Below are 16,546 nucleotides of genomic sequence, written 5' to 3' on the forward strand. Positions count from 1 at the left end.
GTTTTTATATACTTCAGTGATAATAAGTTAGTTTTAGTTGGCTTATTATTTTCTATTCTTTTTTTTTTTTTTTTTTTGGTAGCAAAGCTTTTGAATTGAATTTTCGAAGTGTAGTGGTTAAGAGATTTCAGTTGATAATGGCCAATAGAAGAGTTTTGAGCTCTGACAAATGACAGATTTTCTGTACCATAGTAAAATCGAAGGTGAATGAGAAAAAATGTATGGTAATTGATGGTTGTTGTATGAAAAGTGAGTACGGTACGGGCACCTAAGCTAACAAAAGTAGGCAGAATAGACAGATATTCTGTGATGCAAAATGTGTGGCACACGTCCTGTTTGTCATCTGGCGCTGGAAAGAAAAATTTAAGCATAAAGATGGTGGCAGAGGTTAAAATAGGTTCTACAGAGCGCTACAAGGTGCCTGGAAGAGCCAGCAAAGCTGTAGTAGTGGAAGGTTGAAGACTTTGTACCATACCACACTGTTGCTGCTCTTCCTGGAGGCAGGATTACAAGAAGAGGTCAGAGGGATTAGGAATGGCGATCTCTCTTCTCTACGTGATGGGGAGATGTGGAAAACGGTGGGTGTATATATAGATGATTGGATGGACAATGGGATGATGCAAAACGCGACCTTGAGACCGCGTTGGTTGGCGAAAATAAAAAAGCACGAAATCTGTCGAGCGAAGGAAAAAAAAAAAAAAAGATTGCAGCACCTGAGTTTCGCGTATGGTCTCCCACTACACTACTCGGTCAGGCTCTTAGCAGCTTAACTACAGTTGATCGGACGGGAAACGGTGCTTTCTGCTAGATATGGCCGCAACCGAAAGAGTATGGAAACGAGTGGGGGATATGGTTTCAGAGATGTAAGGGAGTTTTTTTGGTCTTCACTGAGAATTGGATCGAGCGAGGTCTTGGGGAAAAAGGAGGATCAATACAAATATTATTTCTTCTCTACGAGGGAGGTAGGGTTTAATACATCGCGGTTACTACAATCCACCATGACCGGAAACGAACATAAAATAAAACACACTTGAGTCGATAGCAGAAGACGCAGAAACATCCAGAAGGCTGGTCAAATTATCTCAGGAAGAACAGAGAGAATATGCTAGACTAAAAAAGGGCTATTCTGTTCAATGAAACGAGTGCTGACTTGCCTTCTTCAATGCAATCTCCGGTCCCTCTAAAGCTGAAAAAAAGATATGCTACGCCATACATGGCAACCTATACCGATGAAAATTGTGCTTATAACCTGGGAGTGCTAGAAAATGGAAATTAGATGGCAGAATGTACAGGATGGGGTCCATTTGAAGGATTCTTGATAAGCCCCGGGAGCTATAGCATTATAGCTTGGGTCTATACAGAACCAGGATGTAACGGTACGTCCTTCGAGTTGGAGGTAAATGCAGAAACCACCCCAGTTTGTTATTATTGTACCTGTGGAGACCTGTGGAGACTCGCAAAGCTCCGAACGGTTTGACTGACTAATTAAATAAGCTTGATCGCTCATTTTTATGGTTACAAGAACAACTTATATCATTAGCTCACATTACTTTACACATAAATTTACGCTATTCATTATCTTTCGTCGAGTTGCGATAAAAGTTCCTAGCAAGAAGTATCATTGATACCCTTTGTAATCAAACCATGTGTAGCCCACATTTGGTTTGTATATACCCGATTGGTCAGTAATTTTGCATACAATATCTTAAGGTACAATTTTGTCATATTGCATATGTATCAAGAACAATAATAACCGGTATCTGTCATCCACTGTCGTATTCGGATTGTTCGGTTATTCTGATATAAACGATGGCTGTGGAAAATATCTCCATACTACAATACTATATCAAATCTGCTATTTAAACCCACATTAAGTATACCAAACTCCACAAATTATAAAAATTTGTTACATCATGGTTTCAATTGTAAGAATTGTTTTTGCTTCTTTCACCTCCTACGCTATTGCTTATTGTTCTGCTAGTACCTCATTTAATATTGGAGGCATTGAATATAAGTATGATAGTATAAGAGAAGTTTCTCCAGGCTTTTTTGAGTCGATACCAGACGCAGACACGTCCAGAAGGCTGGCCAATTTATCTCAAGAAGAAAAAAGAGAATATGCTAGACAAAAAAGGGCTATTTTGTTTAATGAAACGAGTGCTGATTTGCCTGCTTCAATGCAATCGCCGACTCCGGTGTAATTATGACAAACAATACGACTTGCACGTCGAACAATAAGTATTAATCAGTAAATAATAGTGCTCAAATAATGAAGTATTGTGAGATATATAGTCTATCAATTTGCAACACAACAAATCCTTATGATTCTAGACAGACTTCGTTTAGCAGACAGTAACTTAATGTACAAGCAAAAGAACTATAGATTCTCCGTTGAGGATATACTCAATTGAATATATAAAATTCACGTAATACATGTAAGAATACTATTATGCTAAAGTGATGGTTACCACGAAAACCATGGTCCCCTTGATATGAGATATCATGGACTATTGTCTTCACTTCTGACAGAACTTTTAGAGGAGGTGTACTGCAAGATATTGAATTTCTGCATATAAATTAACTGTTTTCAGTGGCTCCTTCTAGAGTGCAAGGTATCCGATCAAGATATAGAGCGAACAGTGAAGAACCGATGACAAGCGATAAACAGGACATACGAATATATGAATTACATCCTTATCGTTCTTCAGAAATAAATTAAGGTCTAACGAAAATGTGAAGACACAGTGACAAAGAAGGGTTGCCTAAACATAAGAGTATAACGCCCTCTATCGAAATAAATATGTATCCCTACAATAGATAGCATACATAGAAGCTAGTCCCTATTTAAATCTCAAACTTGCATACATGGCCGAGTGGTCTAAGGCGGTAGACTCAAGTTCTATTCTCAGTGATGGGACGCAGGTTCGAACCCTGCTGTATGCATTTGTTTTTGCCTGACGTTATACAATCTAGAGACTTCTTAGCCCTTTTTGTTTATAAATCGGGGTAAAAGTTCCCAGCTCAAACGCCCATTTGGACATACAATAATTGTAGTCTATCTTCGTAACTGGCCTCGAAAGCTGTCCCATGTTTTTCTGATACTTTTGAATAGAGATCAGAGAAGGAGCATATGCTGAACAAAACCGTTTCCAATATGCTGGTAGTTATTGAAGACAATGTTAAATGTTGAGCAGCTACTCCACGAACAGAACTTCTTATGACATAGAAAGCTGCCGAATTTATTCTCAAGCATAAGCCTTGATCAAGAGATACACTGCTTTGGTTCATACCTGTTTGCTAGCTTCAAAAGTGCTGTAACAGTCTGATATCCCATACTCTGGTGGAAGAGACTCGACCACTTCAAATGAACCAGTCATGAGTAGAATTCAAGCGAGTGCAGACAAGTACAGCCTTAATGATATTGCAACATGGGGGATTGCGTTTTTGTAGAGGCTGTCACAGGATTCTGGATTGGCAACAAGTTCAGGTCCAGGGGCTAATAAGATTGTGGGTAACCATTATTCTACGTGACAAAGAACTAAGAGAAGGTCTCACTGTATCCCTCTCTGGGTCAATCGCAAACAAAAAAGACGACGGGGTTTAAGTGTTTTCATCTAACATTGCCGCCACAAGGAAGTAGAACACAACAACTTGAACAATCTCAGAGGTCATTGAAGAATGGTTTAGTGTTTCAAGAATCGCGTGAGCAATAGAATTGTTCTACATACCGTGGATAACGAGACCACCTTCTCACTCCATAGCACTCGCTTCTATTAGTGCCATCAAATGTCCCAACTTGAATTTCTTTCCAGATATACTAAAACTCATGACCAGCCCTCAGATCTAGGCATCATTCAGATTATCAGGATGATTTATCGGGAATGTCTCTTATCGAGCATTTGCTCGTATCTTAAACAGAGCGGCCGTCCCATGGATTGCTATCGTGTCGCGAGGGCACTCCAATTGTTCGATTCAGCTAGATAATTGTGAAAATTAAAACAATTTTAGATTGCAACCCAGTATGACATTGGTGAGCACTTTGATAAAAAAGGGCGCAACGGAGGATTCTGTGTGCAGAAATGATTGTTTTACCTTACAACTTTTAGTACTATAATCACACGACCGACAAAAATGGAGTAATGTCGGGATCTGAGAGATACGGGATTCGAACCCATGTCGCCTGCTTGGAAGGCAGGAATGATAACCACTACACTAATCTCCCAACACCACCTGCCACCGCACTCATAGAGTTTTCAATTGTCACAGATCCAATGTTGGCCAAAAAAAAATAAATGAAAGTTGAGATTTGAGAGATACGGGATTCGAACCCATGTCGCCTGCTTGGAAGGCAGGAATGATGACCACTACACTAATCTCCCAACTTCCTTATAGACTTTGTATGTTGTTCGTTCAAGTAGAAGGGTTTTCGACGATTTGGTACGTTTTTAGTTTCTTCCATCCTTCACCCATCACTTCTCTCTCCGGTGTCTGAGATTGTAAGACATTCGTACTCCATAGTCTATAGTGAGCTTAAGGACAGCATGTTAAAAGTGACCTTACAAAAGCTTACGAAAGCTTTTAACTGATTTTGAAATCTTTTAATATTCTGCTAAATCTCAAAACAAACTTTTCAAGAAACTTTACGAAGATCGTTGTAGAAGACTCTGGAGACGAGCAACTTCCGATCTCAAAGACTCATTCTCTTGCATCAACGACTCGCACTTATCCTCAAGCTGAGACATTCTCTCCATTTTGCGAGCACGAGATCTTCTAGCAGCTTCGGTGTTCTTAGCCCTCTTGATAGCGATAGCATCAGCGCCTTCAGGAACAACTGGCTCTAGTGGAAGAGACCTCTTCTTTCTAGTGTAAGGGGTACAGCCAAAGCGATCCTTTTTGGGCGAAGTGGAAGCCTCGCTAGTGCAAGAAACTGAACGTCTGGACTCTTCCGTATCTGTTAAAGGTGACGTCACAACTGTCTTTGGCAGAATCTCCTCTTTCATAGCAGGAGTTGGCTGGGCAATTTGAATGAGATCATCTTCCTCCTTGAAAAGTGGTTCCCAGGAGGACGAATCCTCCCTTGGCTCGAACATCGGAACTGCCTGAGCATCTGGATCCTCGAAAATGGAATCGATCACAGAAGAGTGGATTTCAAATGGAGAGATTGTAAGGCCCGTACCGGAATGGAGAGCCTGATCAGCATCGTGATCATCAAAATGAGAACCCCTGGTATCGAGGAGTAATTCCTCGAGGTCGACTGGTTTAGACGATGGGGGCTCCGCAAAAGCACTGAAAACTGATTCTCCTAACAACATGATGATATATGGTAATTCTATTTTATCTTATCTTTCTCAAAAATAAGTTGGTCAACAACGACACGCCATGATGGACGGTGGGAAATCTATGGTTCACTTTAACATATTGATCTAATTGGGGGATGGGTTGAGATAAACTCGAACGAAACTTAAGTCTCTGAAATGTACTTTCTCTCTCGTTTCTTTAATTGTCTAACATACTGAACAATTTAGAAATTATAACCTTGAAAGGATATAAAATTAGGCACACATATTGAATAATTCACTGATAATTCAAACTAACACTAACGGAATGACAAATAACAAAGTAATCTTTTTATAGCTGGTTGTGTATAGGTGTGTCTTTAAAAGAGAAAGTATATGAGAAAAAATTTTCAACGGGAAATGACTCCTTTAAATATTAAAAGTTGTGGAAAAATCAATTAATAATATCAACTTGCCGCTATCGGACCGGAAAACAGTGGATTCGAAGTTAAAAAAACGATCAAGCTTTGAAAACAAAAGGGAGCGTGCTCGGGATCAATTCCATCTCCCAGGTGCAATGTGATGGTAGGCCTGGTTGTGTGGCCATCAATATACCTGGTCGACTCGTCGAAACCCGATAGCCACCAAAATACACAATTTCCTATTTAAGATTTTAAGAGTGACTCATTTTTAGCGGGCATCAACCTTTTTAGATAGCCCAATTTTACTAATCGGTAATCACCAGCCCCCGTTGTGGCGCATAAACGATAAGCTTGTTCAAGAAATTGAATTCATAGGCTTGATTGATACAGCCATTCACGAATAGGTTCAAATGAAAGCAGTTCTTAGTTGAAGCTTGGGTGAGAGCCATTTGAATTATCAAAGCTTGAATTTCACTGTTGAAGTGAGCAATTAATTGCAGGATCTACAGCCAGGTAACAGGAATCCAATTCACTTTGTAATTGATGGCTGCTCATCCTCATTCTCGACTGTCTAAGCAAGCCATACTTCAAGGCCAGGAAATGTAGTCGGTTACTGTACAAAGCAACAAACGCTTCATGCCTGATAGCCATCGAATATCAGCACATCCTTACACTTCACAGAAAAATTTATTTGAAGTTTTTCAAGTTCTCAGAAGAACATTCTGATGACGACAAAGGCGGATCTCAAAAGGCAGAAGGTGGCCATGGGTATACCCAAAGCATCCAAAAGCGCTCTTTCAAGAGAGGCCCTGAAAAGAAAGGAGCAAAAAATTGACGCCGAAGTCGAAAGAGACAGCGAAGTTGAAGAAGAAAGTGAGAGCGATCACACTGAACAAAGCATAGAGAGCGACAATGACAGTGATTCCGCCAGTGAGCGCGATTCTTCAAGCAGCGAACAAGAAATAGGTGAGGATAGTGATGACGAACTGCAAACGAACTACTCGTCTCATTCGGATAATGCCGACTCAGACGATGAAGAGATCCCAACGCTTCCAGGCAAGAAGAAGAACAAGAGCGATGGCTCTGAGTCGTTTTCGAAAGCCATTAATGCTCTTCTTGACTCCAAGCTGAAGGCCCACAATCGTAAAGATCCAATCCTGGCCAGATCTAAATCACAACTAAAAAAGCTAGAGAGTGAGAAACTAGAGCTCAAAGCCAAAAGGCAACTTCTCGCGGAAAAAAAAGCCAAGCTCACATCCAACAGAGTGAAAAACTTACTTCCTACTGATGATGCGCTAGCAAGGCAGACTTTAGAGAGGGAAAAGCGTTATCGAAAAGTTGCTCAGAGAGGTGTGATCAAACTGTTCAATGCCATTCTGGCGACCCAAACGGAGACCAGCAAGGAGGTTGAATCCATCAAGGGAGTTGGGCAGACGAAGAAGAAGGAACTCGTGAACGAGATGTCGAAAGAGAAATTCTTGGATTTGGTCCAAGAAGCAGGTAAAAGTTAATATTGGATAGATGCGCCTAGGGAAATTTACTACGTCAATTTTTCGTAAACTTTAGGAATAACGGCAGAAACTGCTGCTCTAGAAGCGTGCCAGTCTTCCTGGATGGACTTCCAAGGAATTTTCCCGAACAATGCCTTTGGACTACTTAGTCCTTCACCCTTCTGCAACTCTTTGGCAATCGCTTCCACTTTAGCCTCAACCTCACTTTCTGAAGCTACTGGAAGCTCCTTCATATACTTCTCGATGTATGGAATCTCTCTGAGCTCGTTCAGCCCCATTTGTTGAAACCGATCAGGCGCACCTTCCTTCAGGTACTCTTCAGCAGTTTTTCTCCGCTGGTTTATCATCTTGGCTAGCAGATCGTATAGCTGAAATTCGTCTTGATCTTTCCCGGCGTTAGCAACTTCAAGGTTCTTGACCTCAGTCAAGATGCTTTTGATCACGTTTCTTTCAAAGACGTCTGCTTTCATACGAATGCTGGTTTTCAGGTCCTGTCTGAGGGCCTGGATTGCGCTATCATATGCTGCTGTAGTTTTGAATCTAAATCCCACATGGATTGTTCTTAGAGGTGCCGTCGTCAGTCTCCGGGTGATGGGAAGCATAATCTAAAGTGGAGAATTATCACAAAAAATAAAAAAAGATTACTTGTATTTTTCCGTCGGGTAACCGAAAGCAAATCTTTACCAGCATTATAGAAGCAATCTTCTCGTAAGAGTAGCTGGCTTACGAACCGCAGAGTGACTGAGGCTTGGGACGGGGACAAATTAAACGAAAAGAGGGAGCCTGGATTTCATTTTTCGATTTGCCGGTCAACACATCGCATAAAACATAAATTTACAAGTGATGAGCACAGGCGCTCGACGAGTGTTCACAGCTGAAGAGGTGGCTGCGCATGTGTCACCAGACGATTTGTGGATGGTCATAAATGGCAAAGTGTATGACGTGACAAGTCTGATTGAGCAACACCCAGGTGGTTCCGAGGTGCTTTTTGACTGCGCGGGTGTGGACGCCACGATACCATTTTATGATGTTTCGCATTCCGAGAACGCTTTTGAGATGCTTTTGCCTTGTTTCAAGGGCTACCTGAAGTGCGATAATAATATAGAGCTCGAGTCAGCAACGAAAAGGAAATCAAACAAATACTACAGGGGCTTCCGTGAACTACGAGATGCACAACAGCAATCCCAGCAAGACCCACAAACACAAGGGAATAACTTATTCATATTTATACTATCATTGATGGCTTTTTCAGGATTGGGGATGTTTATCTATCTGCAACGGAAAAAATGGTCTGAATGGATATAATAACGGCACATTCAATGGCCCGTGGTAGGAAGGCCAATGGAGACCTTGAAGGAATCATATATCAGCCATTGAAATCCAGTCAAGGTACCTATCATCACAATTCTTGCACCCAGACCATTCCATAGTCCGCTGAACCCGATCCGCTTGTATATTCTACCGACTGCGGACATCATTGGCTCGCCCTTTCCTGACTCATTATTGATCAATGAAACCATCACATCTGCCGGGTGGGAAACCAGAGCGCAGAAAATACCAGCGACATATCCTCCTGCGAAAGAGACACCTGTTTGTTGAATTTTGGAGTACTGTTCCTTGGGCTTGGTGAGGAAGCTAGCATAAATCAACTCGACAATCTTCTCAAATGAAGTGAACTTTACACAGGTGTAAGGGATTTGTCTGAACCACAGTGGGACCAATCCTGAGTATAGGTTTGAGTATAAACCGACGACTGGATTTGGAGGCAAAGTGGTCTGGATTTTCACCTTCATGGACTCAAAGGGGCACAAAGCAATGTCTGCAAGAAATTCGGCAGATGCGGAGGCAAGCATGTACACATAGGCATTAGACACACCAAAAAAATCGCTATACTTCTTCTTGAACACCTCGTAAAATCCGTATTTACCACTTCCTTGCAGACCGTAACCAATGAAAGTTGGCCCAATACCCGTAAACACTTTTCTCAAACCTTCGGTTTTGATGATGGACTTGATACCGTCCAGATTTCCCTTGTAAAGACCAGGCTTCACTTGCAGTCTGCATTTCACGAGGTCCAGGGGCAGGACACCCGAGTGTGTGGGAGCACAAGCCAGGAACCCGCCAGTGGCACAGGCGATGTAGTATTTAGACGAGTACAGTTCAATTTTCTCCGACGACATACAGTTAATAAGATGACAATTGAAAACCTTGTTGGTGCAACCGGTAAATATATATATATAGGCAATTTGGCATCCGCAACTTCCAGATTAATAAGCCGCACAGCGATAAATAATAAAATTAATACCGGTTGCTAATTACGAATCGCAGTTAGAGATTAAGATTAGGATCTCCTCGCGGTGGGACCCCGGTCCACTTTTGCCTTAGAATGGGTAATTTGTGACTATGATCAGATAGGCGCTCTTTTTGATGCAAGTGCGTTGGTTCGTAAGCGCATCACAGATACTTGCTTCCGCGGCTTTAGTGCACCAGATCAAACGTTTCCTGACTTATTACAGGGGTAACTCCGAGTTTAGTTTTAAAGGACTTTATGATCTAGTAAGGAACATCTTCTTGATGTGTCAGGGCACTGTCTGACTATTCCACAATGGCGATCTAATGAGCGCTCGACAATTTTGCCTATCGCACTTCGATTGAGCCAGTACTCTGCCCAACTCGAGATGATTGATTCTCTTTAGGTGCGCAGAAGAAGACAATGTGACTGGGGTTTTGATATACAACCAGTGAATCACATGGGAATCGTGGGTTCACGGAACAAGACTAATTCATCAACAGTCCCTGCGGCCATTTCTTCGGCAATATTCCAGATAATATAGTTCCAAGATCTTCCACCACTAACAAGTTCCGCGACGCTGGGTTCAAGATCTATGTCTTACATCATTGGCCGGATGAAAATTGATTCAATCCTGGCCGATCATTGATTAGCGCTTGTGTTGCCCTGCTCTCCAGGCTTCGTAGCAGGTCTGAACCCGGTCTTACTGGATGTAATAAAAGTTTGGATCGGTTTTCTTTAGAGGACTATAACGCAAACCTATGAATCTAGTATAGTTCATTGGGCCTGTCAACAACATACGTTTCTCACATTGATGCTGGAAGTTAAGTCATATGGGGCAGATCCGAGCTTTGACAAACTAGAATATTTCATGATCCTGCACACATATCCACAATCAATTATTCTTTAAGGGTGCGAATGTGGGATGAGTTTGCTCGACAATGCGTTCTGTAGACGATAAGGGTCTTAATCTAATTATGCAACGAATTATTACAATGTACACGCTTATTTAGAAGGTGTAGATTCCTTCTCGAGAAATTCTGTCCACAGCGACACAAACGACTGGCCAGAGCGCGGTGCAGAATTCTCGGCAAGAGGAGTGCTAGGAACGTTCAAAACGCTGTTCGAGTTGGTTTTCGAATGCGACGACAGTAATCCCGCATGCCTTTTCTTTTCATCATCCCAATTCAAAAAGTTGGAGATCAGTTGCAGCACCTCAAACTTCTTGGCGTCCGCCCTGGGTATTTGGAGAAACGAAATTAAAAGATTGGAGATCAGCTCTCGATCCACCGTTTCGGTGGTGGATTCCTTCTTGACCAGTTTCATCGCTTTCATTAGATGCTCGTTCAATACAATAGTCTCGTGTCTTAGCTTGCCGATTGTGAGCTGCTTCTGCTTCACCTCGTTTTCAAGATCGGTGATTCGCGTCAGTTTTTGCTCAGCGTCACCCAGCTTCGACTGCGCTTCTTGCAACTGCTGCTCCGTGGCGGATGCTTTCGTGATATTGACCTCTATTTGATGTTGTAAGTCGTGCTTTTCTCCCTCATATGTCTGCGTGAGGTTGGCGATCCTGGACTCCAAATCGGTGATTTGGTCTTGAAGTAATTTGCGTTCCTCTTGCAAGGCGCGATTCTCTGTATTTAAACTCTCATTTTTAGCTTTTGTTTCGTTCATCTCATGCAAAAGATTTTGCTTCGAAATCTTTTCTTCGTTCACGATTATCAGATACTCCTCGATTTCGGACCTAAGCTCCTGGAGCTCCACGGCGTATTTTTTGTTGGACGTTTCCAGTCGCTTAATTTCCAGCGTTTGCTCATCGTCTTTCAGCTCAGCACTTTTCTTGAGCATTGTGTAGTCTTTGCTCAACTTATCGCATTCTGCGTTCAAATTTGCGGCCTCATCTTTCAAAGACGCCACTGATAAACTCAACGAGTCAATAATTCTCTGCTTCTCCTCAGCTTGACTCTCCAGACTTTCAATTGTCTCCTTACATGTTTTAAGCTCGTTTTGGGTGTTCTCCAGCTCAATCTCTGATTCCTTCATTTTCTGAAACACTGACTTCATCGAAGACAATCTGCTCAGCAGTGCCTGGTAGTTAGATTGGTATTTCTCGCATTCCTCTGTTTTTTGTTCAAGCTGTTCCTTGAGGCTATTCGATTGCAGTCGTGAAATTTCTTTGTCTTTGGCTTCCAATTGTCGCTTGAGTTCCTCTATAATTTCTGTTTGATCTGTGCTGGAGACAGGGTCGTCTGTTTGCGACGTCTGCTCTTCATCTGCCTGCTCACTCGGCTTTTGCGCATCGTCGCGTTTCTTGTCCTCAGGAACAGGGCCATCTTGTAATTCTTCAGGCTGATTTTCGGTCTGTTGCGACCTGTCTATCTTCTTGTCCATATCATTCACTGTGTCCTTGCCATTTTGCTTCTTTTTGTTTTTATTCTTCGCCATTTTGCTATTCAATTCTATTTACAGGTCCGAATTTAGTCTCACAATCTCCCACCCTAGAAATGTGTTGGCAAAAATGACGATATAAAAAAATATTTGTAAATAATGCTAAGTTTTGCGGGCCCTTTGGAAAATTAAACACTTCATTTAATGACCATGGTCGAGTCCGAATATATCATTCTCACAACAGGCTTTTTTATCAGACTGGCAGTGCCCGCTCTGTATCCACAGATTACATCAATTCTCGATAAGTCTGTGCTGTTTTCTACACCTATATCCTCGTTCAGATCGCTGCAAGAGGGAATATTCTTGCTCACAAGTGACATTGATCCATATAATGGTGAGGTAGTTCACTTTCCTCCACTTCTTCTGGTACTGTTCTCTCAGCTGACACATCTCAATGCTGTTTTTGCAGCACTCGACACTCTCATCGGATTCCTTTTGGTGCAAATCAATAAAAATACAAAATACTCCACAAAATTCAGCTCAGGAGTGGTGGCCACCTTTTATGCATTCAACCCATTGGCTATCCTCTCGACTCTTTCCAAGTCAACAACAGTGATCAACAATCTTACTCTAATTCTGTTCTTCCATTTCACTCTCCAGAACAAGTTCAGGGCCTCGATTGTGACCTTGGCAATTTCCACATATCTGACGTACTACAATTGGTATTTTGCTGTGCCCTTGATGTTCTCTATCTATCAATCTACTCGTTCGCAACAGGCAGTGGTACGCTCACTCATGCTTTACATCGCCTCCATCTCCGCCTTGCTGTATTCGAGTTACATCTTGACAAACAACTCGCTACGGTTCTTGTATCTCAACTATGCTTCCATTGTGCTTTTCAAGAAAATCGTGCCCAACATAGGCCTATGGTGGTACTTCTTCACGGAGATTTTTGACTTTTTCAGCAGCTTTTATCTCTCTGTGTTCAACATATACTCGTTTATTTTCGTCGTGCCTCTGGCCACCAGGTTCCGCAACGACTTGCTATTTGCTTCGTGGATTCTTGTTGGATTCGTAAATTTTGCCAAAGCGTACCCCACAGTGACAGATTTGAACCTGTTTTACTCGATGCTGATCATATTCAAGGTCTACTACAAAAAGCTCAAATTCTCTCCGTTCCTGAGTTACCTCGGAGTGATTTTGATTCTCACTCTGCTTCCGGTGTTCTACTACGTCTGGATGAGCCTCAATTCCGGAAATGCGAATTTCTTCTACGCCATCGGCTTGGTGCTTAGCATTTTGCAAACAATCATAGTTTCTGATTTTTTGTGGTCCAAGATTCAGACAGAGTATTTTGAATCTAAAAATATCAACATCGACACTATTGTGAAGCTCACACAGATTTAGTGAGTCAGAACACATGCGCATGTCCAAGCCGAATTTCAGATCTCACCAGATCCGTAGGGTTCATGTTCAGCCATCAACATCGCGGATAACGCCAGGTGCAGGGGTTCTAGACCGCAAACAATACAGCTCCAATATCTCTATTGTTTGGAAACGGAATGCCTCTCTCAGAAATTAAGGAGAATGGCGTTTGCTCGATTTTCCCAATCCAGTGGAGTTGGCAAGCCAATCAGATTGAATAGAATTACTACCGTAATAGTTTTGCTTTACGTGCGCTGCAGAAAAATAGAAAACTGTAAACCTAAAAATAAGCAGCCAAGAAGGGACTGAAGGCGGCACGTTGCGCAACGCTTGAGATTCATAGCCACGTTAGAGCTCGCCTATTGATTTTCTAGTCTAAGCATGCCGCTGGAGATGCACAATCTTATTGACGAGCGCGTTGTGCGAGGACACTGCAGGAAGGCCGGGCCAAATCATGCATGACACGATGCCGTGGTTGCTCTATCCGTCTATCGCCTTCCCAATTCGTCACGCAGAGTATCGCCAGTTGAAATATATTTCCGTTTGGGGATGATTTCTTTCCTAATGTGGAAGCGGGGTGACCGATGTTATTTACATTCCCCAGTATGCAAATTTTTACCAAAACAAAACCCAGCCTCTAAACGTTATAAATATGGGTTGTCCCAACTGAGATATTTCTTTAACGAACCAACTTTCTTCGCTCTTTCACAAATGCAATTCTCCGTCGCTACCTTGCTCTTTGCTGCTACTTCTTTCGCTGCCTCCTCCGTTGTCTTGACCAAGACCGAGGCTAGCACTGTCTCTGAGACCATCACTTCTTGTGCTGAGTCCGTGACCAACTGCCCAGCCAAGAACAGCTCTTCTATTTCTACTTACGAGGGTGGTGCTGCTGCTGGATTCGGCTCCTACTACGCAGCTGGTGCTGCTGCTGTTGCTGCTGGTGCTTTGTTGTTGTAAGTGCCGTTGCCTTACTAGAGCGCGCTATCTAAGCTATTCGGTAGCTAGTTAGTGATACCTATATATCGGTTTAATATTTCGACAATAAACATCTTTCGGTTGATAGAGAAAGCAACTATATAACATTCGGTATTTCCTATTTTCGCATTGTTGTTACACAGTGGGACTGGCATTTCGCTTGGAAAGCAGCCCGTTTCTAGAGTAGTTTACATAGCGCGACCTGCTCTCAGAGTCGGTCACTTTTCGGAATGCGGTCTCCATCGCTGCCTTCAGGTTCTCGTTAGTCTCCAGCGTCTTTTCGTAGACATTTCTTGACTCTTCCAGTTCCTGCAACTTATCGTCGTCGCTTTCTAATTTGAGAGCCTCTATTTTCTGCCTCAGCTCGTCTATCTGTTTCTGTTTCTCCTCCGTCTCCCGCACAGAATCTTCCATCGACTGTGTTGCTCGATCGCGCTCAATAAGCATATACTTGCGTTCGGAGCCAGCGGAATCAACCTTCGAGCGCACTTTTTCTATCTCCTCCTTCAGGCGTTGAATCTGTATATCAGCCATCAGCCACTTTTGTGCACCTTCTGCCTTTGGGAGTTCTTCCGATATGATTTTGTCAATTTCGGTTTGCTTTTCTATGACTGAATCTTTCAATTTGCTGATCTGCTCGTTCAACTCAGTAACCTTCTGGCTGCACTCGTTGCTCAGCCGTTCCTGTGCCGCTAAGTCAGTCGTTATTTGCTGATTCGTCGACAAAATCTCTCGCATCCCGTTGTTGTGGGCATCATAAAAGCGATCAAATGACTCGAGTTCTTTGTTGAGCAAGATAAAGTCCTCGAGTTTCTGGTTGAACTGAGACATCAGCGTATGGGTCAATATCTGGTCCATTGCAATTTCCTTTGATATGCCAGTAACTCGCTTATTGTCTGCGTTGAGCTCATTTGAGAGATACTTCTTCTCCAGACGTTTCGACTCGTAAAAGTCCGTTTTCTTGTTGTTCTTGCTTTTGAATCGAGGCTGGATGATGTGTCCTATCATCTGTGTCTTCCCGTTAAAGTTGAAGTTCAAATTCAGATCGTTGTCTTTAGTTTCCTCTTCTTTCAGAAAGTCATCATTATCGAAGTTAAACTTCACTTCGGTCAAAAGCGACTTCTCGACGTCGCTGGCGGTATACATTGGGATGGACGTCATGTCCATAAGCGGCCACCTATTCACCTCTGGATCGCGCAGCCAGTTAGTAAGGAACTCCAGGTTCTTGTTGTAAATGGGACGCAGCTCCGAAGGCAGCTGTCCCACCCTGTCTCTCAAAACCACCAAAGCTGCTGTGACCGGCTTCAAATAGTCGTTGTAATTCCTGGTGGCCACTAAATCATGGTAGTAAAGCGCAATATGTTCTATCGAGTTGATCGGCACCAAGCGCAAGACTCTTGTGCTTCGGTTTCTGAGTTTTAGAACCTTGTCGTGGTCCAGAGAGCAGCTGATATCGAACGAGATGATGATTTTCATTCTGGTGGTTGGCTCGGCCGTGAGATTCTTCATGTCAGAGGGGAACAAATGCACATTGAGATTGACGTGTTTCCTGTTTGATCCGGACACTTCCTTGAGCTTTGTTCCAGAGTACCGCTTAAAATTGCATTTGTGGCCTAGACAGAGCGCGTCGATCAAATCCAGTGTCTTCCCCGGTCTTGCAATGATAGCGACGTCAAAACTAGATTTCTCTTTTACGTTGTAGATGCCATCTAGAAGATTAAGCAGATCGCTCAGGATCTTGAATTTGCAGCTCGTCTCTGAGAGTCGTTTGGGTATATCTCTTGCAGTAAGACTTTTGGGGAAATAGTGGTCGATCAGAAGATATGGATGCGAGCAGACCAGCTGTGTATTCAGCAGCATTGTTTCCAAGGAATCCAGCACGACGCGGTCGTTTTCTCGAGTGTCATCGACCCGTTCAAAGAATTTGAGTATGTCACTGTAGTGGAGGGACACGATCTGGTCTGTGAGCTCTTTTTGGAAGTCGCTCATCGGGGTCGGTATTTTGTAGTCATTGGACAGCTGGTACTCCTCGTTCACGTTGAAGTGCTCGTCTGCAATGGTCGGCTCCGGCTTGGCATCCAGTATTTTTAGTAAATTCATCTTGTTCAGAGAAATAAATATTGTCTGAATTTGTCTCAATATTTTGAATAACTTAAAACTTACATTATATTTCGTCTTAATATTTCAAATAATTGTTATCATGATTTCCAAGACGTTGAGCGAAGGTATGTGAGAAATTGCTAGACTCTGACCGTCAGA

The 16,546-nt window shown here is 42.6% G+C and overlaps 9 protein-coding genes across 9 annotated transcripts; 4 read left to right on the plus strand and 5 right to left on the minus strand.

The window, feature by feature from the left end:
• Positions 1-4,640: 4,640 nt before the first annotated feature.
• KL928_004964 (uncharacterized protein) lies at positions 4,641-5,312 on the minus strand (the record flags this gene model as incomplete). The annotated part of the gene is made up of 1 exon (XM_043205720.1): positions 4,641-5,312. One exon carries the CDS (start codon positions 5,310-5,312, stop codon positions 4,641-4,643), a length of 672 nt encoding a protein of 223 aa, XP_043057551.1.
• A 1,111-nt stretch (positions 5,313-6,423) lies between these two features.
• Positions 6,424-7,209, plus strand: KL928_004965 (uncharacterized protein; the record flags this gene model as incomplete). Its single annotated transcript, XM_043205721.1, has 1 exon — positions 6,424-7,209. One exon carries the CDS (start codon positions 6,424-6,426, stop codon positions 7,207-7,209), a length of 786 nt encoding a protein of 261 aa, XP_043057552.1.
• A 29-nt stretch (positions 7,210-7,238) lies between these two features.
• Positions 7,239-7,811, minus strand: KL928_004966 (uncharacterized protein; the record flags this gene model as incomplete). Its single annotated transcript, XM_043205722.1, has 1 exon — positions 7,239-7,811. One exon carries the CDS (start codon positions 7,809-7,811, stop codon positions 7,239-7,241), a length of 573 nt encoding a protein of 190 aa, XP_043057553.1.
• Positions 7,812-8,052: 241 nt separating this feature from the next.
• On the plus strand, positions 8,053-8,514 carry KL928_004967 (uncharacterized protein; the record flags this gene model as incomplete). Its single annotated transcript, XM_043205723.1, has 1 exon — positions 8,053-8,514. One exon carries the CDS (start codon positions 8,053-8,055, stop codon positions 8,512-8,514), a length of 462 nt encoding a protein of 153 aa, XP_043057554.1.
• An 11-nt stretch (positions 8,515-8,525) lies between these two features.
• Positions 8,526-9,389, minus strand: KL928_004968 (uncharacterized protein; the record flags this gene model as incomplete). The annotated part of the gene is made up of 1 exon (XM_043205724.1): positions 8,526-9,389. The coding sequence occupies one exon, from the start codon at positions 9,387-9,389 to the stop codon at positions 8,526-8,528; it is 864 nt and encodes a 287-aa protein (XP_043057555.1).
• Positions 9,390-10,504: 1,115 nt separating this feature from the next.
• KL928_004969 (uncharacterized protein) lies at positions 10,505-11,944 on the minus strand (the record flags this gene model as incomplete). Its single annotated transcript, XM_043205725.1, has 1 exon — positions 10,505-11,944. The coding sequence occupies one exon, from the start codon at positions 11,942-11,944 to the stop codon at positions 10,505-10,507; it is 1,440 nt and encodes a 479-aa protein (XP_043057556.1).
• Positions 11,945-12,091: 147 nt separating this feature from the next.
• On the plus strand, positions 12,092-13,294 carry KL928_004970 (uncharacterized protein; the record flags this gene model as incomplete). The annotated part of the gene is made up of 1 exon (XM_043205727.1): positions 12,092-13,294. One exon carries the CDS (start codon positions 12,092-12,094, stop codon positions 13,292-13,294), a length of 1,203 nt encoding a protein of 400 aa, XP_043057557.1.
• Positions 13,295-14,023: 729 nt separating this feature from the next.
• KL928_004971 (uncharacterized protein) lies at positions 14,024-14,269 on the plus strand (the record flags this gene model as incomplete). The annotated part of the gene is made up of 1 exon (XM_043205728.1): positions 14,024-14,269. The coding sequence occupies one exon, from the start codon at positions 14,024-14,026 to the stop codon at positions 14,267-14,269; it is 246 nt and encodes an 81-aa protein (XP_043057558.1).
• Positions 14,270-14,422: 153 nt separating this feature from the next.
• On the minus strand, positions 14,423-16,387 carry KL928_004972 (uncharacterized protein; the record flags this gene model as incomplete). Its single annotated transcript, XM_043205729.1, has 1 exon — positions 14,423-16,387. One exon carries the CDS (start codon positions 16,385-16,387, stop codon positions 14,423-14,425), a length of 1,965 nt encoding a protein of 654 aa, XP_043057559.1.
• Between the last annotated feature and the right edge of the window lie 159 nt (positions 16,388-16,546).

Source organism: Ogataea angusta, assembly GCF_019207475.1.
Source record: "Ogataea angusta isolate 61-244 chromosome Unknown 61-244_NODE_12_length_299177_cov_91.812086, whole genome shotgun sequence".
NCBI lineage: Eukaryota > Fungi > Ascomycota > Pichiomycetes > Pichiales > Pichiaceae > Ogataea > Ogataea angusta.